We start from the raw sequence: 27,164 nt of genomic DNA on the forward strand, positions 1-27,164 counted from the left end.
ACAGGCGCGCGGAGCGAAAAGAGCTAGACAACCGCTGCGCTCTCTCTCTCTCTCTCTCTCTCTCTCTCTCTCTCTCTCTCTCAGAGAGAGAGAGAGAGAGCACATCTGGAGGAAAAACAACATAATTCCATTCTTCGCCCCCTCTCCCTGTGCGCGCTCACTCGGAATGCCATCCAAGACGATTCCACGCGAGGAAGACAGCTGACAGGCGTCGTACACAAGCGACGCTCCTCTGTTATTGTTCAGAAACAAAAGTCAAAGATTTTTCTTTAGAAAGCTTATTTTAAATTTAACTCAGTGCGTCGTTTATCAGTGACACCAACATAACACACACAAAAAACTAGACAAGTTCACCCGAAGGCTGCAACTGTACTAGAAGACTAAATAAAGAGAAGCTCGTCGCCTCGACCGTTTTTGTCCTGTTGATCCTGTTCGTTATTCGGCACCGGAGTCGGGTTTTTTTTTTGCAGGATCTACAGAAGGAAACGTCTCCTAACGAGTCTGGTCCCAGTGACAGACGGCACGTCTGGAGCCCCTGGCGGAGAAGCGCAGCGGTCACGTAAGCCGGACTGACTAGCCATCCTGAAAGGTAAAGCTCAGGACAGTTCAGTCTCCCTGGAAATGCGCAGGCAGAGCCGTTATATCCCGTACTCGTCCTGATGGACGTCCATCAGGAGCAGGGCGCGCGTTTTTCGTATGGAACTGACTGTCAACAGTCCCGGTCTTTTTATTTTGGATATGCGTGAGAGAGATTGGGGGGGGAGGAGATAGATATACATGGATACACGTATATACTGTACTGTTGTCGTTTACATGCATATCATGTTTATATAGTTATCCTTGCGGAAGTACATGTAATAAAATCCGTCCCAATTGCATTCTGCTGTGGTCACGTGAGAAAAGCTACAGGTGTAACGGACTCGGGGCGCGTTCGCGGTGAGATTTAAACATTTTCAATCCTCAAGCACAGAGAACGCGCATGAATATATTGCAAAGCTGACAGATTTTTTTTTTTTTTACTTTGTTTTCAAATGGCTGATCAATAATTTAATTCATTCGCAGTCCTCCTCAGGTACCATTCAGTGTCATAAGAGGAGCTGGTTCCTTAGCAACACGTCTTCGTCTGATAGGCTATGGAAAATGAGATGGGGGGGTTAGTTCCGTGGTAGTGCAATCCAAACTGAAAAGCGATCATGATGCAACTAATTGTAATACCATTGCTAGTTTCTGAAAAACGAAATCCAGGGAAAGGCCTAAGAAGAAATGTTTGTCTTTTGTATATGACTGAGTGTATGTAGCCTCTGACACATGCCTGGATGTAACTCAGTATTGTGCCAGCAATTTTGGGAAGGTCATCGAGTTTAGTGGTTTTGTAAAAATTCACAGTGTGTGTGTGTGCGTGTGTGTGTGTGTGTGTGTGTGTGTGTGTGTGTGGTGGTGGGGGGGGGGGGGGGGATGAGAGATGAAACCAGACATTCTTTTCTTGTGAAATGTTAACCAACGTTGGCCGCTTAGCTAGCTCCCATCTCTCTCTCTCTCTCTCTCTCTCTCTCTCTCTCTCTCTCTCTCTCTCTCTCTCTCTCTCTCTCACATACACACACACACACACACACACACACGTACACACACACAAACTCTTTCACATTGTGGTCCCCACAGAGCAATGCATTTCCAAAACAAACATGCAGAGAATTCCTCCCTGAACAAGAAAGCGAATGGAAAATATAACCTGGGGGGGTGGGTCTCAGAGCAAAGGAGAGTGTCTGGGACAGACAGTGTAATAACAGAGGCTGCCTACAGAATATTAGTTTACCTCTTGGATTACAACAACACAAAAGACTCACATGTCTCTCTCTCTTCCCCTGTGTCTCTCTCCATCTCTCTCTCATTCCATCTCTCTCTCTGTCTCTCTCTATCTCTTCCAGTCTCTCTCAGTTCAACATCGTTTTATTGACATGAATGGTATACGTCACATTATTGCCAAAGCAAATGAACATAACCAGCAAAGGGGAAATAGATAAGAAAATAGTAAATGAACGTGCAAAACCAGAACTGAGTCAGCAGTACTGACCAACTGGGTCAGTGGTACTGTTTGAATTACTTGGGCTGAGGCAAGACGTGACAGATTTTGCTGAGGCTTGAATTTTGTTCTCTCTCCGTCTCACGCTCTCTAACTCTTTTCTCTTGTCTCCCTCCATCTCTCTTTCTCCCCATCCATCTGTCTCTTTCTCTCTCTCTCTCTCTCTCTCTCATGGCATGTTGTGCCCGCGGCTGGTTTTTGTTATTGTTTATGAGCTTGGCCTGTTCTTCGGCATTTCTAGTCTACACACAAACGCACACACCGAAAGCAAATGGAGAGAATCTGCGGCACACTGAGGAATCTCTACATGCGTGTGGGCGCATGCGAAGCCTGGCTGACACATGCGGGGATTTAGAGGACAGACAGGAAGGCATCAGACGCAGGAAGCAAGCGAGAGGCGTGAATGGACTGATCAAGCAGTGCAGTTAATCACCCTAATGGTAGCCACAGTTGAGCTCCGCGGTGAACTGAAACCTCGGCACGCGCAGCGGCATGTAAATACACAGAGGTTCCTGTAACTGAATCTACAATCGTCAGTATTACTTCTTAAGAAATCAAAAGCAACTTCTGGGTGGGCAGCCATGCTGGAACCTGTTACAGTTTCCTCTGTATACAGCGCATAGACGTGAGATACGTCATGCACGTCAGCAACACCTAGCCTTTCGGTGTGGGTCACTCTGTGCAGACTCTCCTGGTCCTATGGGTTCACATCTTGGATTTCCTTAAAAAAAATTATGTGAAAGCCTACTGAATTCACGAGATCCTGCAACATCCACTAGCTCTATTCCAAATTTCTTTTAGTTATTATTCTTTTAAGTTGGGCTATGTGAGCTAAATTTAACCATTTCTGCAGTTCTTTGTATGTGCATGTGTAAGCCTCACCAACTGCCTGTTTTTCAACTGATGGATGAATTTTGTACTGAATATCCAAGAAACCCTACGGATAATTTGTTCAGTACAAATTTCAACCCAGTTCATTGAAAAACAGGGAATTGGTGAGACTTACACATACACACACATACAAAGCACTGCTAAAGTGATGAAATTTGGCTCAGAGGTCCCAGCTTCAAAAATAAAAAAGGTTATTTGGAATACAGATATGGGATTTTGCAAGGTCTCACAAATTTAATACGTTTTCAAATGATTTTTTTTTTCAAGAAAATTCATGACGTGAAGTGGGAGGTCTAGGTGACTTTGCATGGAACAACCCAGTATGTTAGATGATTCCAATACCTGTGGCTGCTGGATACATTAATATAATGCAACATGTCCCTCAGATAAAATCAGGTCAGTGTTTCAGCTATTTCCTTATCCATTTCAGAAACAGGCTGTAATTATCAAACCCATTTCCTTACATTATGAAGTGTCTTATACTTTTTGAAGGCATAGAGAACATCTTCATTTTACATTTTCAGTATTTGGCAAATGTGCTGATCCAGAGCGTCTTACGTAATTATAAGTATGACTGTAGCACTACACAGTGCAATAGCTGATGAACTACAAGAGTACATCAGGTGATTGCTTATACCAGTTTTAAGGTATCTAAATTAATCTTTAAGTAAATGTCTACATAACTACATACCTTTCTCATTTAATTATGAATGAGTATGTATTGGTATTAATTACATTATTTACAGACGAGCAATGTCGAGTACTGGGTCCACTATGGACTCCAAGGTTTCTATTGAGGTTTGAGGTTGTCTGTTGGTTTTTTCATGTAAAGCAAGCTCCACACTTTCAAAGCTATCACTCTAACGGTAGGGTCACCAATTAATAGCTCTAAACTTATCATTATTTTCATGGTCCTTCAAAATAAGGTAGGTATGGCCATTCCTGAAAATCCCCTTGAATAAACCTAAAATTAAAAGGGAGGCAGGGGGAGCCAGGAGGGGTGTGGTTTCATATCTTCATGAAGCTGTGTTTGGCAGCAGCAGCTCAGTGGTTAAGGTACTTAACTAGTAATCAGAAGGTTGCTGGTTCAAACCCCACCACTCTCAAGTTTCCACTGTTGGGCCCCTGAGCAAGGCCCTTAACCCTCAATTGTTCAAGTTATATTCAGTCATAATTGTAAGTAGCTCTGGATAAAAGTGTCAGCTAAATGTAATGTCTCTTTCTTAATAGTGACTCATTAGTTGGCTCTGTTCTATGTTCAGCCCTCCTGCTGTCAGAGTGAGTGAGAGTCTGTGTGCTACTCCTGTTGAATATGAGACACCTGTACTCCAGGTGGTTTACAGACTGAGATAAGTGTGGGTGTGTATCTTATCATTTGAGTAAAGGTCGCTCATCAGAATATTGGAAGAAATGATTGCTGGTAGTAGGAAGAGAGACAGTGGGAGATAAATGTTTTTAAATATAACTTATTGAAGAAGGAAAGACAGAGAAGCATTTCCCAAACAGATTGAACTGCGGTTAGAAAGATAAGGAAAGAAACATGGAGTGAAAATTGAAAAAGGGAGACAAAAACTGAAAGATTAGGGCAAGCTCCCAAAAAGATATGTAGGAGACTGAAGAAGAGGAGGCCCAGTGAAAGGGTGATGGAGAGAGGGGGCACAGAGGAGAGGAAGGAGAGAGGGACTCCTAGACCCATGAGAAGAGCTCTTCTTTCTGAGCCGGCAGGTGTGAGTAGGTCCGTATAGCAGTGTTTTAGTGTTTAAATGTCCTATTACCTTGTTATATTAGTAGGATTAGGGGAGGAGACACAAAAGTTATAGCCTCAATATAATATCCAATGGGGGGGCAGATCAGTATAATATCCAGTAAGTGAATGGGGGAGATGGGGGAGTCACTAATATCCAGCCTGTGTGGGGGGGAGTCACTGATATCCAGCGTGTGTGTGGGGAGTCACTAATATCCAGCCTGTGTGGGGGGAGTCACTAATATCCAGCCTGTGTGGGGGGAGTCACTGATATCCAGCGTGTGTGGGGGGAGTCACTAATATCCAGCCTGTGTGGGGGGAGTCACTAATATCCAGCGTGTGTGGGGGGAGTCACTAAAATCCAGCGTGTGTGGGGGGAGTCACTAATATCCAGCCTGTGTGGGGGGGAGTCACTGATATCCAGCGTGTGTGGGGGGAGTCACTAATATCCAGTGTGTGTGGGGGGAGTCACTAAAATCCAGCGTGTGTGGGGGGAGTCACTAATATCCAGCCTGTGTGGGGGGGAGTCACTGATATCCAGCGTGTGTGGGGGGAGTCACTAATATCCAGCGTGTGTGGGGGGAGTCACTAAAATCCAGTGTGTGTGGGGGGAGTCACTAATATCCAGCGTGTGTGGGGGGAGTCACTGATATCCAGCGTGTGTGGGGGGAGTCACTAAAATCCAGTGTGTGTGGGGGGAGTCACTAATATCCAGCGTGTGTGGGGGGAGTCACTAATATCCAGCGTGTGTCAGTAAGTAAATGTTCAAGATGACATTAGAGAGCTGTGCAGAATTTTTTTGTTTTGTTTTCTATGACGGGAACACTAAGAAATCAGTCACCTAAGGGTGTGTGTGTGTGTGTGTGAGTGTGTGCGTGTGTGCATGTGTGCGTGAGTGTGAGTGTGGGTGTGTGTGTGTGTGTATGTAAGTGCATGTGTGTGTGTGTAAGTGTGTGTGTGTGTGTGAGTGTGTGTGTGTCTGTGTGTGTGTGTGTGTGTGTGTGTGTGTCTGTGTGTGTGTGTGTGGGAAAGTGGTGAAAAGAAAAGGAGGGAGGCAAGAACAGAGTAAAATAACCAGCAAAAAACTGGAATGTTGGGGAGAAGAATAATGAAGGGAGGAGAAAGAGGAAAAGAGAGGGAAGAAGGGGAACGTGCGAGAGGGAGAGTGTTTGTTACCAGGGAGGGGCCAGCATGAGCCGAATGTCTGCGTTCCTGAACTTAGGGGAGTTTCCTCTGAAACAGAGAAAACCTCAACCAAAAACCTGCAGTGTGTAAAGTGCTATTTAATGAGAAAGTCATATGATACTGATGGGAAAGAAACCGTGTACCAGTGCAACGGAGCAGGCACACAACAATAAAAACCAGAGTTTTGTGCTGGAGGACGTACGGAATAGAGTGGGAGCTGCAGAGGGCCCGTACACTTGGTGTTCTATAGTCACACACTCTCACACACAGACCAACACACAGACAGACACGCACGCACAGCCACACTGTGGATATAGGCAAGATGCCCAAACAACTGTACCTCATCAGGACTACGTGCATGCATGATGAAGTATGAAACTGTGTGTGTGTGTGTGTGTGTGTGTGGAGGGAGTTGCTTGTCTAGCAGAAAGAAATGTAAATGACTTACAGTTGCTGGAGTAAATTTAGAACGTCTTTTTCCAGCTGTTTTAATGCAGAAAAGGCTATGCATTAGAGTGAAGGAGAGCCATTTTGCGTGCATGTGTGTGTGACCAAGAGAGGGAGAGAGAGATTTCCGATTTGCACTTATTATCTTTTATTGGCTCTGCTGTTTAGGTGGGTTGGCCTTGAGACTTAGCCATGCTCTCATTGGACGAACCGCTGGACTTGAAGATCTCATCAAGTGATAGGGCACTCAGAACATCTATCTGTGCTCCACTACGATTTGCCCGAACCCAGATATTATGCCTGACACACAGCTCTGACACTGGTCAGTGCACGCACACACACAACCACATGTAGAGTAGGATTATTTTCATATCATGATAATTGCCTTCCTTTTTCAAATCACACTTTACAATATAATCACAATAACAGCCGTAAATAAATTAACTCAAAGGAAAACAAAACATCACTGGAAGCCTCCCCTTCTACTATAAATATATGTCCGAACCCTTAATGTGCTGCGTGTTTGATATTGGTTTAGTTTATTCTATTGGACTTGCAACTTTATCAGCTTATATAAAACTATAAAGCTATAAAGATAGATAAAACTATAAAACAAACATGTCTGCTAATCAAAAAAGTAAAAAATGATAGCTTTAAGACTGATGGTTGACTTACATTTGTAAACATGTTGCTCAGAGTCCATTTAGTACTTTCTGAACGGAACACTGGGAGAGTGATGATATTTTTCAAACGCTCTTGATAAGAATACTACACGTGTTGTTTATCTTGATATATCACATTATTACCTATTAGAGAAAGACGGTATTGTGTGGTTGTCTCCTGTGTGTCTGCAGGTAAAGATGTTCTGGACTCTCCCCCTTCCTCAAAGCTGGACCTGTGCGCGTCCCCCTCTCCCTCTCCCTCCCCTCCCTCCCCTCAGCACTCTCACTCTAGCTGCAGTCCTCTAGCGCCACCCCCAGCCGTGGTGAGTTACATACTGTCACCAACAAGAGCAGGTCAAAGCCACTTTCTTGGACCTAAAATGTGTTCTTACGCACGGAACTTATGCAACTTTCTAAATCATCAAAGATATATACTATATGAAATAATAATGCACATCTTTTTTTTTTACACACAGAATTCAGAGACCATCAGTTACCTGGAGGATGGGGCTTCTTCACCCCCAAGTTTTCAGTTTTTCCTGCCAGTTGATTCCCGAGGCAGCCTTCACCGCTCTATGCTAGTTGGTCAGCGTCAGGAGAGACGGGAGTCTCCTGAACCAGGGGATGAACAGCTTGCCTGTCGCTGGCTTAAGGTGAGCCGATTGATTGGTCCAGAGGTTGTCAGGGAAGCTCAGCTCACGCTTCTCTTCTGGTCCACCCCAAGGCACACTAGAGCCTGGCAATCAGTGGCTACAGAACTATGGTTACATCTAAATAACTACATTTAAATGAAGCTGTTGCTGGTTGGGGAAGAACAAACAATGTGAACTGGTGATGGATCCTTTTGCAAGCCTCTGGCTTTAAGTAACTAGTAATAAAACTGAAAAAAAAAGAAAAGGAAAAAAAAATCAGGATTTAAACATACACAGACTGACACACTGGCACTTTTAGCCGAACTGTCCCATTAAAGCCACACGGCTGACCCAAGGTGACCTCAGAGTTTTTTCTTATACATTTTTTTTATTGTGACTTAAATGCTTTGGTGATTGTAGAGCCATGTCCCCCTCCCCACTCTTTAGTGCCACCTGCTGTTCGAGTGCTTGCAGGACCTGGTGGATCATGTGACTGAGTTCCACGTGAAGCCAGAGAGGAGGTCTGGGTACTGCTGTCACTGGGAAGGGTGCGCGCGCAAAGGTCGCGGCTTCAATGCCAGGTCATTCACTGCTGTCATTCACAAATACTTGCACATATACAAAAACTAATAATAAAAACAACTACCAGTACACTAACTGACATGCTCCTCTGGAATTAATGATGCGGGAGAAGGAAGGGAGACATTGCAGCAGACTGGAGAACTATTTTGTTTCCATATTCAGTTTCAATTAACAGTGCCAGTTCTTCACTGTTCACTGTTCTTCTCAGATCCTCTTATCAAAAACGGATGTTGGGAATAATTAGTTACATCAGTTTCAGTTGTCTAAGTATAAATAGTACTTTATCTGAAATGTTTATGTGTGCCTTGTTTACTGGGTGTGATCATTAAGTATACAGAAAGGTGTATGTTGGAAATGATGGAGAATTAGAATTGGAATAAATTAGTGAAAGTCTACTGATTAGCTCTGCCGATATGCTCAAGCCTATCATTCAGAAGCATGTGTCTGTGCATGGTGTCACAGCATTTACCCAACGTTACCAGAATGTTCATGTTAGTCTTCTTGGCAGGACAGTATTTAGGTCACCACAGTTCTAAAATAGCTCTCAGCCCTGCACAATAACATGAGGTGAACTGTGGTCACAGTTATGGGTAGTGCTGACCGAGACCGGAGACCAGAAGGCCAGACCTGGGAGTCGGGAGTGTCATGTCCCACTGGCGGCCGCTATTGACTCGCATTTCGTTCTACCAGACCAGAAAAGTGTGTTGGAAAGATCAGATACTAACACATTTCTGTAAGAGATGTATGTTGGAAAGATCAGATGCTGCATGTTTAGAAGTGGGTTAGAAAGATCCCACTCAGACATGCAGTGAGCTTTCTAACCCTTTTCTCTTACACATCCAGTATCTGATTTTGCTCACGATACTGGAACTATCCTACAACTATACTAGAGCTGTGGTATATAGCTACATCGTTGGGCCTAGTAGTAGTACAGTTCTAGTATAGTTCTAGCATTGTTTCATGTGGAAACCATAGGTTGAGCCTTTTGATCATCAATCCATGAACCAGGAAGAATACCTGGAAACTAATATTTGTACTACGTGTGTCTGTGTGTACGTGTGAATGTGCATTTGGTGGCTTAATTGTGTGTGTTCAAGGTGTTAACAAATGCCTCACCTATGTAGATACAAGATGCTGATTCACATTCGTACACACACCAATGAGAAACCCCACCAGTGTCCCATTTGCAGCAAGAGTTTCTCTCGGCTGGAAAACCTCAAAATCCACACCCGCTCTCATACAGGTGACACACACACACACACACACACACACACACAGTTTACGTCTATTTTCCCTAAAACAGGTTTAAAGAGGCTTGTTTGCACCATTTGAATCCCCTCCTTCCCCCAGGAGAGAAGCCCTATGCATGTCCATATACGGGCTGTGGAAAGCGATACTCTAACTCCAGTGACCGCTTCAAGCACACGCGCACACACTACGAGGACAGGCCCTACTGCTGCAAGATGGCTGGCTGCCACAAACGCTACACGGACCCCAGTTCCCTCCGCAAGCACATCAAGGCCCACGGCCATGCTGTCGCCCAGGAAACCCCCGCCTCGCCGGGGGCAGAACTGCCCGTGTCATGGAGCCGCCCAGGTGGGGGAGCAGGGCTTGGAGAAAGTGTGGGCACGGAACGGGATCTTTCAAGCCTGCCCAACCCAGGAAGGGCTCGTCTAGCGTTACCAGGAGCAACGCTGGCCCTTCTCAGAGCTCACGCTCTCCACACCTTTACTGGGCCTCTGATGACCCTCATGGCCCCCCCACTGGACCTCTCCATGGCCTCTGCACTCCCAGGGCTGGGAGCTGTGCTCAGCCACAGAAGGGGGGCCCTGGGCTTGGGCAAGACACACCCGCTCGAGCCCTTCATACTTCCATCCCTCACGCTCGGGGCACAGCAGAGGGGTAGAGGTGGTGATGATGATGAGGATGATGAAGAAAGAGAGGTAGAAGCAGGGCATGAGACTCTGTCTTGGGTGTTTGTCCCACCAGGCATGATGATGCTGAGGCAGGCTATGGTTAGCTGAACGATGGTCATGTGATCAACTGTCAATCACATGGAGGTGTGTTTGCAGTGCAATATAAAAATGTAAAGTTGAATAACTTAAAAAAAAAAAAGTTTTCTTCATCTAAACCTTTTAAATTTGATTCAAGAAAATGTAGTCTGCCAGCTGGCTTTGAAGGGAATCAGCTTCATTCAAATTCATTTGCTAAAATGACAATTTAGAAATGATAAACTTGGGACACTTTGAGTCGTATTTTGATAGGGCTTAACAGCCAACAGTATACAGGAGGACGTGCAGTGTGCTTCCATGCCAATATTTACAGAACTCTTTAGACACATATTTATTCCTTATCTGGGAATAATAGAGAAAGAGCTGCAAGAGTGTGTAAATGTGTGTGTCTTTGTGTATGTCTGTGTGCGGAACTGTTAATGTTCAGCGGTCACCTTTAAATAGCCAGAACCATGTCACAACTGTCTTAAAAGCTGGACGATAATTAGCTCCAACTAAACTCTAAACTCTATAATGAACTCATTTAAGCAACTTCAATTTTGGAACAAGAACTACTATCTTCTTTTTTCAGCTTCACAAAAAGCCACTATGATTCTTCCTTAAAGATAAGATTGTAATTTAATATTACAGATACAATTGTAATTTAATACACATCTAAGCCCTTAAATCAAACAAAGCTAAAGTTGCCAGTATATGAATTTTATGTGAAAGGACTGTTTGCCATTTTTCTTCATTGTTGAATTTACTATACATACTCAGCTCATTGTTCTCAGGAACAAACTCACTCTGAGTCAGAGTGCACGGATACCCATGAAAAACCCAGTTTCAGAATTCATATCCACATCTTTTCATTCAAGTCCAGCTGTTTACTTGTGCCTCACTTATAGGTCAGCATCATAACAACCCATAAGAGCCAAACCGATGGGCCTCAAATATGAACCTATGGTTGAGAAACAAATAGCAGTGGGAATTCAGGTAGAGTTGGTCTTAGCGTGTGGCTGATGTTTGGGCATATGGTATAGGACTTAGAAAATGCCAACAGATCACAAAAAGAAAAGCATCTCACAATAGTAGTCGTCGTTTTCTTTTTAAAGGAGCCTGTCAATAACACTGACCATAGGCTTACATTATGTGTTTTGAACCAGTGGTAGTGTTCTCCTTTACATAGAGTGCAGTGTGTGGCAGATCCTGCTTAACTTGCAACAGTTCCTGAAGCCTGCTGACAGCTAGATGATTCACACACAGGTGATAAAAGGATGAACGGAGACTTTGACGTCATAAGCATGTTGACCTCTAGGGAGGTTCTGAACATTGGACAAAGACAGAAGGATAAGGTCCATAGTCTCCATAGTCTCAGTAAGAGTATGTGTGCAAATCCGTCTCACACCCTAACAGAATCATCAAATATAAGTCTTTTTGTACTCTCTGCTCTTACATGTATACGTTTTCCCCTTTGTTGATGCAAGAAGGTTTTATAATGCTGTTAAGACGAGACACATCCAGTGTCGAGCTCGCAGGTCTCATAACTCCAGTCGATTTAGTAGCTTGTAGAGCTGAACCATTAGTTCTCTGTAAAGGCTGCTACTGTTCATCATAATCTCTGCATGAAAAACTTGTTTGAAATGTAATTATGTCACTGTACAAGGATCTAAAAACTATGGACAATGGCCCATTTTAGCCATCATCTGAACACTTTGAACCTTTATTTAAATCTTCACAGTGGGTTGCCTGCCATCTGCTTATATCTTTGTGACTGATTAATAACAAGTGCCTTTTAGTAAGAGTTTACTGCAGATGGGCAGCGGTAATATTCAGGAGTTAGCTGACTGGTTGTGACACATCTTGCACTTTGTAAACACACAGTATTAAAACATACACTTGCACTTGTGAACATATGTTACAATGTGTATGTCTTATAGGGACTTAGCCATAAGGCTATTTGAATGCTGGTCTTAGATTATTAGATTAGTAGTCAAACCGCTTTTTTCCACTAACGTGCAAAGATATTTATCCCAAGCCTACCGCCTGCTGCACATTCTGGTTATGTTACTGACAAAGCAGTGTGGCTGAAAGGATGTGAACATATTAAAACACCCCTTAAAGTATGCTATCTGTAAACCTTTGCTTATGATGAATTTTTAGACCTTTAGCTTTTATGTAAAGTAATAAAAAAAAAAAATCTAATAATAGCTTGTTTGTTGTCAAAGACAGGTCCTTTGAAAAAGAGACTAGTGACTTTAATTGCACAAAACATGCTATAACCAGTCAGCTAACTTGTGGCTACAACCGTAATGCCAAAATACGTGATAAAACTCTAGTTGGTTGTATGTCACATGGTGTCCCTGAGGTTTTGTACAGGATCTATATATACGAATAGCAGCTATCAGGCCACTTGTGTCTGTATGTATATTTCCCAGATAGCATGAGGTTCTAGCGCTGAGCATACAATCTATTTCTACATGTTTACAGATGGCAGCTCCCTGAGATTGTTCCTTACAGGATAGCAGAGGTGCAAATTTTGCTAAAGGCGATTCTGACGAAGACTAAAAATGTCTAATAAAAAGTGTCATATGTTAAATGTAGAGTCGTGTCAAAGCTGTGTTTTGTTTATTTTTTTTACAAGGGAGGGGTGTGTAACAAATAACAGGTACTGTTGCCATGTTATTTCTACCCAGTGGTCTGGCTGCTGTATCTGCCTGAGGAGGCACCTGCAGATCTCGCTCAGATACTGAGGGCTCCAGCATCATGCTTAGGGCACAGCAACAGTGGCCTCCGCTTCTTCACTCAGATCTGCTATGTAATTACCAGCCATTATGTAATTACTATTAAACCTGAAACTCTTGGTCAAATTGTTGCAGTTAAGTGCCGTCAAAAAATCCTTAATAATCAGAATATCAATGGCAAAGCCGCAGTAAATGGTGAACTGAACTCTTCTTTCTGCCAGGTGATTCATATCCTTCAAACAATTTAGGAATTGACCAATATGCTGGCTGGCAGGAGGGAAAAACAAAAAGCAGTGCCTAAAAACATTTGCGGTTATGTAAAGACAAATATATGAGACTAAAAGCAAACTTCCCAGGTCTGATGAGACGAAACTGTCCTGGGACGAGGTGGATTAAATCATACATGAACCTCTTTCCAGTTGCATTCAGCGAACAACAATAATACAATAATTATTATTAACAATACCGATAATAATTATGACAATAAATATTATTAGCATATTATAGTATTATTATACAATTATTGTTTTTTTTCATGGTACATGATGAGAATTAATATTCACATAACTTTGATATGAGTAATTATTTTAATTAAATGTTGTGTGTAATGACACACCAACAGTCACATTTACTCATCACAATAGCATTGTTTTTCCTTACAGTAAATCAGGTGATTGGGATATATAGTTCTAGATTAGTGGGGTGATGTTTCTGGTGAAAATTCCATTGTGAGAAAATGGAAGTGTCTTTACGTGTCTGCTTGAAATGAAGAAAATATCGTGTTGGACAGGTGTTTTGCGATAAGAGCATGCGGTGGCTGCACAAGTGCTAAACCAAAACTACCGTTTGCACTCCCCCCTGTTACTACTCCGCTCTCTTTGTCGCGGGCAGATTTTTTTTCACCAACTTAAACAGACGGAGATAAATGTGTATGCGGCCGACAGAAATAGAAGAATTCGTCATTAGGCGGATTTAACGCCCCAGTAACACGCCCAGTGTTAGATCTGTCAGTCAGGTAACGCTGGTCGTGACAAAGGAAGCCCCACCATTCACAAAAGAGCTTCCTCAGGGGCATTTGGGTAATCCTCTACCTTCCTGGAAGGTGATATCCCAGATGTATGCATATTCAGAAACTGCACAGAGAAATAAAATTACTTGAATATTACGTCATAAATATACACAGATAGCACAAACACACACTCACGCTCTCACATATCCCCACAAACATTGTTTTCAGCTTCTCACACAAAAAATATACAATTGTATATCCACTCAAACAAACAATGTACATTTTATACAAAAAATATACAAATGTACAATTTACATATAAATTCACATGCCTTTACTTATCTCAGCCAGGATGGTGCTAAGCTTGACATACAAGGTTTATGCCTACAGGTGTTTGTGCTAATGGGTTTCTCACTTCTTGATTTGACTAAAAAAGAGTTTGTTTCCATGTTGTCAGGGAAATCGTGGTGTTGTGCAAGGCTGCAACCAATCCCTTTAGACCTTGCTCTGTGTGCTAGTGCATGTGTTCCTTCCACTCTAAAATGATTGATCTCATGTTGAGCATCCATCTTATAACAAAAGAATGTGAAAAATAGTTAAAGACGTACCTGCTGGTGATTAAATACTAAATTATTGGAAGGAATAATTCTACAGAAAATTTAGTTTGGTTATTTGTCCATATTTCTGCAAAATTATGGAAACTGAAAGTTACCATAAATGTAATATTTTACATCAACTTAGAAGATTTTGAGACTTAGTTAGTCTTTGAGTCTAGGCCATAAATAATTAACATTTTTACTGCCTGAAAGGCTGCTTGTGTAACTAAGTGCTTCTGTGTGTACCTGGCAAACACGCCTCTTTCCCATCACAGGCAGCTTTGGTGTGAGAATTACTCTCAGTCCTGGCTCCTCCCCTTCATTACAAACACCTGAATCAGGTAAAATGGTAAAGCAAACCCATAATTCTGGAATTCCACGGGATGCCATTCCCAAAGCGCTGATCTCATAGAGTCTTAGGGCCCTGAGACATAGCGTACACCTACAGAGGTATCATCTCTCTGTGTGCTCATCTCCTTCATCTCTGCCACCCACACAGGGACAACAGGAGTCCTCCAGCATGGGTACCTGGCTAAGGTGAGTGAAGGTCTCTATTTTTCTTCAGCTCACTGTCAATCTTTACTAAATGGTTGATGTTATAATAAACATATTTATTATATTAGACTCAACCCGTGAGTGTTGGTTTAAGTATCGAGATATGTATGTGATTATTCGGGTAATTCATCACCTTATTTTAGGCTTTGATTTGTGGTAAATTATTCATTAGTTTGTTAGGATGTATTGTACATTCATGAGTTATTTAAGTGTTTGTCAGAATATTTCAGTGTAATGGGCTACAGAGCTGTACCTGATTAGAATATTTGAATTTATATTATTTTCATGTGTTAAACTTGATTTATCCAGAAATCAGTGTCAGCTTTAATGTAATAAATCAAACTTTATACCTACTTAGTCTCTCCTTTAAATTTTATATTCAAATTAAATTAAGCCCCATGAACTGAATGTTTGATTCCAACTGTCCATTACAGAGCAGGCTTGATTCATTTGCAAGTTTCTTGAGAAACTTGTCAACACAAACACCTATCATATACATAATAGGACATTAGTGACTAAATGGCATTCAAGCAACAGGAAACACAGGAAAATCTGGATACCTGGTACAGCAGTGGTCAAGAATGAATGTTCCCGTAGTATTTTGTTGTTACCCTGTGTGTTAAAAAGTGTGTAGAGGAAAATATTTGATAGCCATTCACCAATACCAAAGTTCATATAAAAGACCATACATTTGTTTTTTGAATAACTGATGGCATAATAACAGTTTTAGTTACCATTTTAAACATTTTCAGAGTAATTGAACCAACATGGCTTGTATATCATAAGTCATAAATATTCACAAATAGCACACACGCACAATCACGCATGTCTAAACAGTAAACAAAGGAAAAACAAAGAGAAACAAAAAGAAAAACGCAACACTACTTCCCTAACTCCCCAACATCAAAGCAGGAGAAAGGGGGCAAAAGAAGGTGGCACCCACCCCTACAGCTCCCAAACAAAGAAAATCAGAAGAAACAAACAAACTGGGCAGTGGTACCTCAGCGCTTAACGTACTTGACTTGTAATCAGAAGGTTGCTAGTAAGTTGCTTTGGAAAAAGTGTCAGCTAAATGCTGTAAATGTAACAAACACAAGATGTATATCTATACAGACACACATACAGCAATAGATGGAAAACCAGGACTCCTCATAGTACTCTAGGCAAAACAGCTAATCATAGCCTTTCAAAGCAATGAAATCTCTCTTAAGGCCCTTTTAAAAGCTGAGCAGGTGAGCAGGCCATGTGCTGGATGGCTACCCTCTAGCTGGATCTTTTTGATTTTTCTCAAGCAGCAGGACTGATGGATGTCCTGTAAGGCTGGATGTTTGTTGCCTAAGATGGATTATGTAGTTCTGTAGTACAGATTTTCCAAAAGCTGGGCAGGTGAGGGGTTTATAACTGTATACACTCCTTGAGTGTAGTGTAGCTGTGATCAAAGGATTGTTCTCTTCCGGTAGGAATTTTAATGTGCTGGTAGTATTCTGGCAGAACCTTTTCCAGGTTTGTTCTGGTTTGCCCTGTTAAAATCCCCATCAACAATAAAAACACCCTCTGGGTGGAGTGATGCCTTCATTAGGTATAGCATGGGACAGCCATGTCTCTGGGAGCGCTAGTATGCTGCAACTCTTGATGGCATGCCGGAACTTGATCTGAGCCATCAGTTCCTCCATTTTGTTCTCCAGTGATTAAACATTTGCGAGCAGAATACTAGGGAGTGGTGGGTTGAAGTGCCTTTTCCTTGTCCTGCATAAAATCCGGGCTCTTCCAACTTCACCGGCATGTGCGTGTTGGTAAACAAAGAGGCAGAGAAACCATGAAGGGGGAGCTGCCTGTTCATATATATATATATATTTGAATATGCAATATGTATACAATAGGAACAAACAGGAAGTATTTCTCCATTGCTTGCACAGCCGATGAAGAACCTGTTTCTTTCTCTCTTTCTCACACATTTACATTTACATTTACGGCATTTAGCAGATGCTCTTCCAGAGCAACTTACAAAAGTGCTTTGTCATTTACTCATAGAATATACCCTAGTACAGTACAGTAGGTTAGAATCTAACATTCCAATGAACTGGAATACTGTAGAATACAGGGATGAATGCTGATACCTAGAAGTACAAAATACATAAGGTCTACACACACACACACACACACACACACACACACAGAGCTTTTAAATCAGCATCTCTACATGTAAGGCAGCCATTCCATTCCAGTGTCTATTGAATTCTAACACAGTCACTATAGACTATGCCAAAAGAGTGCAAAAGAAATGTTACGAGTGCAGAAGAGAATCAAGGTTCAATCCTGGTTTTACTTTCAGGAGGATAGAATGAGTATCGGGTTGCTTCCATTCTTAAATTGTCAATGATGGCGGTTCATAAGTACAAGGTTAAGCAGCAGAAAATGGGGACAACTAAACTACAGACCGGAAGAGGGCGAAGACGACTCTCCACTGACCGGGATGACTACAAACTCATCCAGAGGTCACTCAATAGCCATAGGATGACATCAAGTGACCTACAAAAAGAATGGCAAACAGCAGCTGGGATGAAGTGAACAGCAAGGACAGTTCAAACGAGGCTCCTAGGTGCAGGGCTGAAGTCTCGAAAGCTAGAAAAAAAGCCCTTCATCAGAAGCTAAGAAGAGCCAGACTAAGGTTTGGAAAACTGTAGAGGACTCATCTCTGATGAGTCCAACTTTAAGCTTGGCCCAACACCAGGTCATCTAATTGTTATACAGGGATCTGGAGTGGCCTACAAGCCAGAGTTTCTCACCCCCACTTTGAAGTTTGATGGAGGATTGATGATGATCTGGGGATGCTGCAGCATGCATGTTAAGCAAGAACACTGGGCAACATTTCACTGGAAGTCACTAAGCTATAATGAATAAGTTCATTAATGACTAACATTTTACCAGTCATTCATCAGGAATGAGTAATAAAAAATAAAGTGCTATTTTGGTAAAATAGATTAAATAAAAAGGTAGAATTTAGCTAACTAGAAAAATAACAGTTGATTATACTAGCATTAGCAAGATGCTAGGTAACAATGCCATCTTTCTTCTGTCCATGTCTGACATAATTACCTAGGTTCACTATTCAAAGGAAACTAGCTAAGCATATTTAAATAGACCTCTTTTTACCATTGTGGCCATTTCATGCGCAATTGCTTTCCAACACCAATTATATTGGGTGTAACTAGCTAGTCAGCTAGTTACCTAGCTGGGTAACTCTGCCTAGTCAAATCCACAGACAAATATCCATGTATATAGGTCAATGGTCAAGCTGACCATGATTCCTGTTTGTTAGTTATCTACGTAGCTAGCTAAGTTAGTGGCTCTGTTAAAACAGCCTACTACATACTGTATAGGGCATACTGGTCCCCACAGTAGTATGCTGTATAGTACCCAGTATGCAACAAACGCAAACCATACTACCAGGTCACCTGACCATATGAAGGTTCTGCCCACTTGGTAAAGATTTTCCATCATTGTTCCATGATAGGATCCAATACACAAGGAAGACTGATCACTCTGGTCACGTACTGGAATACTTGGCATAAGTAGTATGTCATCCGGGTATCTTTCTCGTACTGGAAAAATTTTGGTTGCATACTGCATACGGTGTTCTTACTGACATACTACGCGAGTAAACAGTTCGCTAAACTTCAATTAAACCAACTTAAAAGTTTATATACACTTGGATTCTAGAAAAGAATCAACAGGGGTGCAATAGTTCTGTGTACTTTTTTGTGTGACAATGAAAGGATTAAACTGAAAGTAACTCATGTATAACTGCATAAAGTCATAATATTGATTACATGTGTTTTTAAGTAATATTTTTAACATTACGAGATAAAATACTTATCTAATGTTTACAATAAATCTGTTTACATTATTGAATACATAAAACTTTAAGTTGTATGCCTGTAACGCGGAGGCTTGAGTGCCGCAGGGCGCGGAGCAGGATGCACAGACTTCCTCGACATGGACAAACATTTAATCGAAACATAAAGACAAGGGCACTTACATGTATTACAAACAACGAAAGCAACACGGTTAACACTGCACAAACACAATGAACACGGATACATTTAACAATGACAATAAGATCATTTAACATTCACGTTACCACGCTAGATTAACACATTACATCAACAATAACTGACAACGCTTTACACAACAACAAGCATTTAAATAAACAAAAGGCTAAAACGATACAGATATGTGCAGGTGTGGCTACGAACATGACCCGCCCACTGCACCAAACCACGTGACTCGCCGGAGGCGAGCATTCCGTGACAATGTCCTATTTGTGAATCAACTTAGATGTGATTGTCTCACTTCACTTAAAGCCTGTAAACAGCACTTAATGCTTCATAAAGTATTATGTATTGATATGAAGTATCCTTCACATTTAAACGCCACTTAAAAACACACTTCACTTAAAGCCTGTAATGATCTGGTATAAAAATGATGTGTTATATATCTTTATAAATGGTCCAGGGCAATTGAAAAAAACAACAGCAATAATAATGTTCTCATGAACAAATGCTTTAAAAAACCTGTATTCATGAAGTCATATACTCTTGCTTTTAAACTGTGTATAACTTATGAGTAATTATACAGGCCTATGTCAAAAACTGCATTATAAATGCATATATAATGTATTATAAATACAGCATTCATAGGAAGCATTATGGAACATGTTAGAAATTCAGCAATAAAGGGTCAGGATTCCGTGTTTATCCTCAGATTTTCAATGTTTATTTGAAGAAACTTTGGATAGTTTTTTTCTTAACCAGAAAGAAAGGTACTAGTCTAATATAATATCAGGCAGTCAGTCCAACAACACAGGAGTGTGATCAAACTTAAGAAGTAGGGTGTCACGGAACGTGCCCCTTCCACTGGTCACGTGGTATGGCCAGCCGCTTGCAGTGGGAGTTCTGCATTAACTGTGTACTTTTAACCATGCCTACGTTATTAAGTGCACACCTGCATCGGTTTAGTCTTGTCATGTTTGTAGTTATATAAATCCTTGTCAGTGTGTGCGTTATTGTCAGTCGTTGTTCATGCTCCTGTTTGTACCTCTGTCCACCGTCTCAATGCCTGTGTATGTGATCACTGCTTGTGTTACGTGTGAGTGCCGATGTCCGTACGTCCCGCTCCTTGCCCCGCGGCACTCGGGCCGTCACACAGGGGAGAGACAGGAGGAGAGAAGGGAGGGGGGATAGATAGGGACTGGCCTTGAGGAGTGCCTGGGAGGCCCTAACTCAGAGCACGTTATTACTTCCTGATCTTGGTCCCTGCTCAGAGGTGCAAAGCATAGAAAACACAGAGACTTTCAGAAAAACAACAGAATCATTAACATCCACAAAACAAAAGAAAGACAACATGGGCATATGAATTTCTTCATACATACGAGCATTATACCATATCTGTATGTTTCTATACTGGCAGTCAAAAACAATTTCTCAGATACACATATTCAGTACACTGATGTTTACACTGAAGTGGCTTGACAGAATCTACCCACTCACTCTGGTTGAAGGAATCTCTATGCTCCTTCTATTTAAAGGAATCTGTCACTCTATTTGAATGGAATTATTTTACTCTCTCTAATCGTCTGGTGTGTGTGGCTAAAAGCAACATATTTGCTGGGGACTTTGGGCTGCATGGGAACAATGTGCTGTGTTTTCAACAGGCAGGGTATTCTCCTTTGGAAAAGCCAGCTTTGCCACAAGTTCTCATTTCAACTAAGACAGAGAAAACATACCACACATCAGTTTTTAAAGACAACTTGTTTAAAAGAGGGAACTAGGTGTTCTGTTGGTGTGAATGTGCTCTGTATCAAGTTCAAAATGTGGTGGAAAATTAAAAACATAGTACGTGTTGAATGCTGTGAATGTGAAGTGTGTAACAACTGATTCAGTGGCTTAGAAGAAAGACCACTGACACAGGTTGAGACCCTAGAAGATCAGAGTAAAAATCATTGTTGGCAGATAAATAACAGTTAAAAAAAATTTATTCTGCTACAGTAGCTTCCAGTCAGGGAAGTGTAACTAGCAGAGAGAAAGAATCCGTGTAGAATGCATGGGAAGCAGCTCTTTTTAATATTAAAACAATTCTGAAATTATATAAAAATGCTTTAAGGCTATTAAAAGTAGGTAGATCTACAAAATACTAATAACTTTGTTTATTTCCTGTTTTATTGCATGTTTTGGTGTGTATCAGTGATCACACAAGAAACAACATTTGAGCAATTATTTTTGACTACCATTGTATATTTTATACGTGCCAATCAAAACTATAGTGTTGAATTGAATTAAGCCTCATACTTAATGAAGATTGTCACCCTTTATATAATGTGTCTCTAAAACCTGTGTAGTTAAACATAATGTATATATGCCTTCATTGGGTAATTACTAAAGCTATATGCACTTTTGTAGATTGATACAGTAGTACACCTCATGTAAATAAAAATATATCAACTTCACTTTTGTCATACGTGGGTACAGAAGCATACAATGGCTTTGACGGAATATTAAACACTCCTTTTGATGGGTTGTAAAAAGATATTAATCACTGTGAGGAATGTAATTCAAGCTAAAGCTTATCTAAGCAGAAATGTCAACCTTCCTATATGTAGTATGTGTACATGACTCTTCTTATATTGTAACAGAATAGAAACTCTCCATTTATTGGTATTAACCCAGTTGTTATTTTTGTTGGATTAACACAAGTATGATGTAAAAGTTGCACCTGAAGAGAAATGGACAGCACATTGATAATCCAAACAATGTTTTTGTGTTATGATAAAATGACACAAACGGTGAACAGTAATGACATAAAAGGTACACTTTGAGATAAATGGCCATTTCCTGTGCTGTTACTGTGTAAACTGAGATTCATGAATTATTTTTATTATTACAGTTCATTAAATCTATAATAGTGCATATGTACTTAGTAGTTGTGTTATAGCAGTATTTATAATTTATATTTAAGTGCAACCATCATCATCATTATCTCCTTCTCTGCTTAGTCCCTTTCAGGGTTGTATGACAATAGGGAAAAGAAGCCCATTACCCTGCAAAGAACACTCGTTTGGCTGATTGTATTTATGATCTGCCAGTTTCGCTCATTACCCAGACTTCACGGGGAAGGGCTGGAACATAGACCCACTGGGAAATTGAGAGCTTCGCTTTTTAGCTCAGCTTCCTGCTCACCACTACAGCACAGTCTGGCACACAGACCACACTGCCGCAGCCACTGCACATAAGTTGTGGCTCATCTCGTGAGCCCTCTTCCCCTCGCTTGTGAACAAGGCCCAGAGATACTTAAACTCCTCCATTTGGGCGAAGTTCTCATCCCCCTGTCTTCAACACATTGAAGACATGTAGTGCAAACAAAGTGATACTGAACATACAAAAGAAAGCATAATATATTGGGGAATGCAGAATGCAAAGCACAGCAGTAGTGTAAACAGAATTCACAGCATAACACCACAGATTTTATGCACTTTTGTAAGTCGCTCTGGATAAGAGCGTAAGTGTAAATGTAAATGTAACAGATTAGTGTACAGAGAACAGCCATAAAAAAGAGAGATATTGAATGTTGGCAAGGTTTAAAGCAGTAACCACACCCCGCCTCAAACTCAAGTCTTCCAGGCAGTAATTGTCTGCTTTAAGCACCAGACCAAATACATTCACATTCATGAATGAGATTCCCAATGGCTTCATGATACTATACCTTCTTCTGACACCACAAGTCAGTACACACATTTACACTACCTGCTCCTTCAGGGGTGACAGTCTCCATCTGGTAGTAATGAGGTAGTAATACAGTTAACAGTTCAGTGAGTGGCAATGTGAGACTATGTTCAGACTGCAGGCAAATCAGATTCATTTCTCAGATTGGATCTTTTGAGATAACTGTCTGCAGTGTTATTTGCAAGTGGTCAGGTCAGATTTGTTTATCCAGACATCACCAACCTATCTGCATAGGTTGCTGTGATAACAATGTAAGTGGCAAGAGTTAGTGGCAGTCGTAGCTCAGTCGTTAAGGTACTTGACTAGTAAGGTTGCCAGTTCAAATCCCACTGCTTCCACTGTTAGGCCCCTGAGCATGGTCCTTAACCCTCAGTTGATCAAGCTCTGTTCACTCAGAATTTTAAATCGCTTTGGATAAAAGTGTCAGGTAAATGTAATTGCATAGTTATGTTGGTAACATGGATTTTGTATACAGAGGTGCATCTTCTTGCCCTCCAAACAATTTCTGATATTCTCTTTTACAGTGCAAATTATCCAGGATCGATTGTGGCACTCTTCTTAATTCCCAGCACTTCTGTTACTCTGGATTTGACATTGTCATTGTTTGTCACACTAGAAATGATGCAGGAGACACCTGGAATCTGATTGGAATTTCATTTCAAACCATTTCCAAATGTGGTTTAGATCTGATTTGTAAAAATTGGATTTCATGTGTGCCCAGACTATCAAAAGGCTGGCAATCTGAAGACAGCCTTAGTGCTAAGAATGAGGTGAATATTTACAGTTCACTGTGTAGCTGCGGTTCAACGTATAAGTGCATGGGACTTTCATGGCTGCATGAGTCTGGTGGTCTGAGACAGTATACTGTAAGACTACTTGCCAAATGATTTGCGGGTGGGGCAGACAGACTTTGGCTGGGATGTGAGGAGTCTGAAATTATGTTGTTTGCTGAGATTATGCTTTCCTCAGATATCTCATGTAAATATTACATGTGGCCTGACCATCACTTGGAATCAGCGATGATCATCAGAATGTTCTTCAGTGTGTAACTGCATATGGTCCCAGGGGACACAGACTTTCCTCATCTATTCCACGAAGTGCAGCCATTGTTCTGCCTTTTCAGTTGGTTCTAATGTGATCCTAATTTTGGTAAGATGGACATTGTTGAGGAACTGTGAGAGGTCTTTAGCGATGAGTATTGCATGGAATTTTAAGTTCTTCACTGGTTCCAGTAAACTTGTGCACCATGTTGTACAAAATATTTATTGTTCCCTGTATGCTTCCTCTCCATTATGGAGAAAGAGCTCCATGACCACAAATGTAATGATGGTTTATGAATGGAGTGGGTTGTGGGTGAACATGGCATGCCCAGCTGTGTCCATGCATGTTCAGATCTGCCCCCTCTTACATCCTTTTTAAAGAAAGTAAATTAATTACCCCCTCAGCACAGTAACCCATGCACATAGGCGCTTCCTGTGCTAGGTCACAAGACAGACACACAAGTGTTAACTAACTCTTAACTCTTACAAGTGCTCATATAGGACAAATGAATAAACACTCTAAGTGTTAACCCCTCAGGGGTAAGACTTGTTTTTTTACTATTGTAATTAATATATAGTTTTTGGTAAGTAGTGTTAAATATTCTGATTTAACTGCTGCAGTGTTGCAGGCTTTTCTATATCACTGGTGATGTGTTAGGCCTCAGAGGGTTAATTCAACAATCGAGATTTTAGAGATTTTATTTTCCATTTACATTAACATCAGAGACTTGTTTTAAACAGTCTTCAGCTGTGTGCTTCATGTTGATCACATAGAGTACATGTGAATGCTGAGTATGTATTAGTTTGAAAGCTAAAGCCATAATATATCAAATGAAGTTATAAGAGTATTCTAGGCATGTGGGTAGAATAACCTGCTTCTCCTCAGTTGAAGACATCAGTAAAGTAAAAGCTCAGTAGTAGTCCAGTGGCACAGGAAGTCCACATTCCTACTGCATTTCAGTTTGGCTTAGAAAAGGAGTGGTGGTTTCCCTGCTATTTACATTGCCCCTAAAGACTGGCTACTGGCTACTACAGATTACTGGCTATAGAGGCTGCCACATACTCTGTGGGGCTGAACTATTGCTGAAATGGTTTTATATCTGTAAATTGTATTTGTTTTAGCAGATTTAAGGCTCCAAAATGACATTGCAGATCTCCAGCAGAAAGCAGATCCCTATGCACAACTTTGAGGGTGTTTTTCTTACCATATTTGAGTTACTAATATCATTACATTGTGTAATTGTATAAAGCAATTGTAATTAGATAGGACTGATTCATAGATGTATGTAGACAAGACTGAAGTTTTGGGTGGACATTGTGGACTGTCAACTGTCTGATCGTGCCTGGCTTTTGATATAGGCCAATTTGCGAGCAGTTGTAAAACAAAATCGATTACTTAAAGCCTTTTCCAGATATTAAAATCTTGTTCTGGTATAAAGACATAAGTCAGTGGCCAGACACAGATTTATGTTATAATTACCTTATTACATTCAAAAACATCCATAGCATGTTTCAAATGACCAAACTGAAATTGAGAGCAAATAAAATCGAAAGAAGCTTTTACCCCAAGAAAGAAAATATTGATTTTTCACATCTTAATCTCTCTGTTTCTTGTAGTCTGGCTCAGAAGATGACTATCAGCCTCAGCAGGTTCCAGTTTAAGACTGTCTTCATATTCTTGGTTTCCCTAACCTTCACAGCATTAGTCATTATCTGCATGTCCAAGATCCCCGTGGGGCACTCCACAATACGGCTCAGGAGCTTCCACTCTTACATGAGGACCAATGCTATCAATAAAACACTACTCACTCCAACCTCTCTGTCAAATCACAATCAAAGGAAAGCCAGTCCCACAGAAGTAGAAGTGACAACAAGGACTAGGCAGGATGTCTCAGGTGCTACTCAGGTAGAAGGCTGGCGTTACCACGAAGCTCACCCGCACAACTACCATTACATCCTGGATGAGCCAGAGAAGTGTGAGCAGCTGAACCCCTTTCTGACTCTCATGGTGCCGGTGGCTCCTCAGCAGCTGCAGGCCAGAGACGCTATCCGTAGCACCTGGGGTAACGAGAGTGTGGTGCACGGTAAAACTGTGGCAGTTCTGTTCCTGCTGGGGTTGCCCAGGGGAGCAGACAATGAGAAGCTGCAGGAGCAGCTGTGGCTGGAAAGCCAGCAACACCACGACCTCATCCAGAGCAACTTCATGGACACGTACAACAACTTGACCATAAAGACCATGGTGATTATGGACTGGCTGGCCACACACTGCCCTCAGGCAACCTTTGCCATGAAGGTTGACTCTGATATGTTCCTTAACCTGGATAACCTGATGAGCATGTTGCTAGCCCCCGACATACCTAGAGAAAACTACATGACTGGCATGGTTATGTGGAACCGTCCCGTCGTCAGGAACAGGAACTCCAAGTGGTATGTGCCAATAGAATCATATGCTGAAGAGTACTACCCTACCTACTTGCTGGGGATGGGTTATGTCTTCTCCAATGATCTCCCAGAGAGGATTGTTGCTGTCTCAAAAGATTTAAAGCCATTTAACATAGAGGATGCGTACATAGGTTTGTGCCTAAAAAAGCTAGGTGTCTCACCTTCAACCCCTCCTGACCCTTCACAGTTTCATACTTATTTTGATGGCAACTATCAACAGAGCAATTTCGACAGAGTGATTACTACCATCCTAGGTTCCCCACAGGAGTTGGTCACAATCTGGCAGGATTTAAAGAAGCCTACGTGGCAGAGTCAGGGGGAGACCTTCTCAGGATGACACATAGACAGTGTGCAATTGTATACCACATTTTATATCTGTCCTGCCTCAGATGTATGCATTTAATGTTTAGAGTTTCTTATTAATGGAAAGCTTTCTGGAAATTAATTTTATTTGAAATAGTATCTGCATTGTGCTTATGTTTACATCGTGTATCTTTCTGAGTATTCACACTGTTTATTTATTTATTTTCAGTCATAACTGTGTCAGATTCAGGAAATGCCCATAACCAAAATGGGAAGTGGTTAAGGGGAAAACATACAAGAGAAAACTTATCAATGATATGTGAGGTTATAGTGTCAGGTGTTACAATGAAGGATGTCACTCTGGACAGTTACTTTCAAAATCATGAAATGTTAAAAGAAATGCCTCAGCAGATCAGACTGCTGTCATGATTCAGATTGCCATGGAAGAATAGCAGACTTATGTTAAATACTAGGGTCAAAAAGG

General features: G+C 41.3%; 2 protein-coding genes across 2 annotated transcripts; both read left to right on the forward strand.

The window, feature by feature from the left end:
• Positions 1–155: 155 nt before the first annotated feature.
• Positions 156–12,817, forward strand: glis2a (GLIS family zinc finger 2a). Its single transcript, XM_027015395.2, has 7 exons — positions 156–589; positions 6,516–6,669; positions 7,202–7,332; positions 7,486–7,662; positions 8,089–8,222; positions 9,348–9,466; positions 9,574–12,817. The coding sequence occupies exons 2-7, from the start codon at positions 6,540–6,542 to the stop codon at positions 10,245–10,247; spliced, it is 1,365 nt and encodes a 454-aa protein (XP_026871196.2). The 5' UTR covers positions 156–589; positions 6,516–6,539; the 3' UTR covers positions 10,248–12,817.
• Positions 12,818–17,496: 4,679 nt separating this feature from the next.
• zgc:194330 (uncharacterized protein LOC798349 homolog) lies at positions 17,497–26,714 on the forward strand. The gene is made up of 2 exons (XM_027015411.2): positions 17,497–17,612; positions 25,553–26,714. The coding sequence occupies exons 1-2, from the start codon at positions 17,497–17,499 to the stop codon at positions 26,712–26,714; spliced, it is 1,278 nt and encodes a 425-aa protein (XP_026871212.2).
• Positions 26,715–27,164: the final 450 nt, after the last annotated feature.

The sequence above is a fragment of the Electrophorus electricus genome, chromosome 21 (assembly GCF_013358815.1).
Source record: "Electrophorus electricus isolate fEleEle1 chromosome 21, fEleEle1.pri, whole genome shotgun sequence".
NCBI lineage: Eukaryota > Metazoa > Chordata > Actinopteri > Gymnotiformes > Gymnotidae > Electrophorus > Electrophorus electricus.

Bases quoted from the DNA above. Each gene is read 5' to 3' on its own strand.
- glis2a (XM_027015395.2), top strand. From the start codon at position 6,540: ATGCTCTCATTGGACGAACCGCTGGACTTGAAGATCTCATCAAGTGAT. The intron at 7,333-7,485 runs GTGAGTTACATA...TTTTACACACAG, and splicing joins TAGCGCCACCCCCAGCCGTG to AATTCAGAGACCATCAGTTA. The intron at 9,467-9,573 runs GTGACACACACA...TCCTTCCCCCAG, and splicing joins CCACACCCGCTCTCATACAG to GAGAGAAGCCCTATGCATGT.
- zgc:194330 (XM_027015411.2), top strand. From the start codon at position 17,497: ATGGCGGTTCATAAGTACAAGGTTAAGCAGCAGAAAATGGGGACAACT. The intron at 17,613-25,552 runs GTCACTCAATAG...TGTTTCTTGTAG, and splicing joins GACTACAAACTCATCCAGAG to TCTGGCTCAGAAGATGACTA.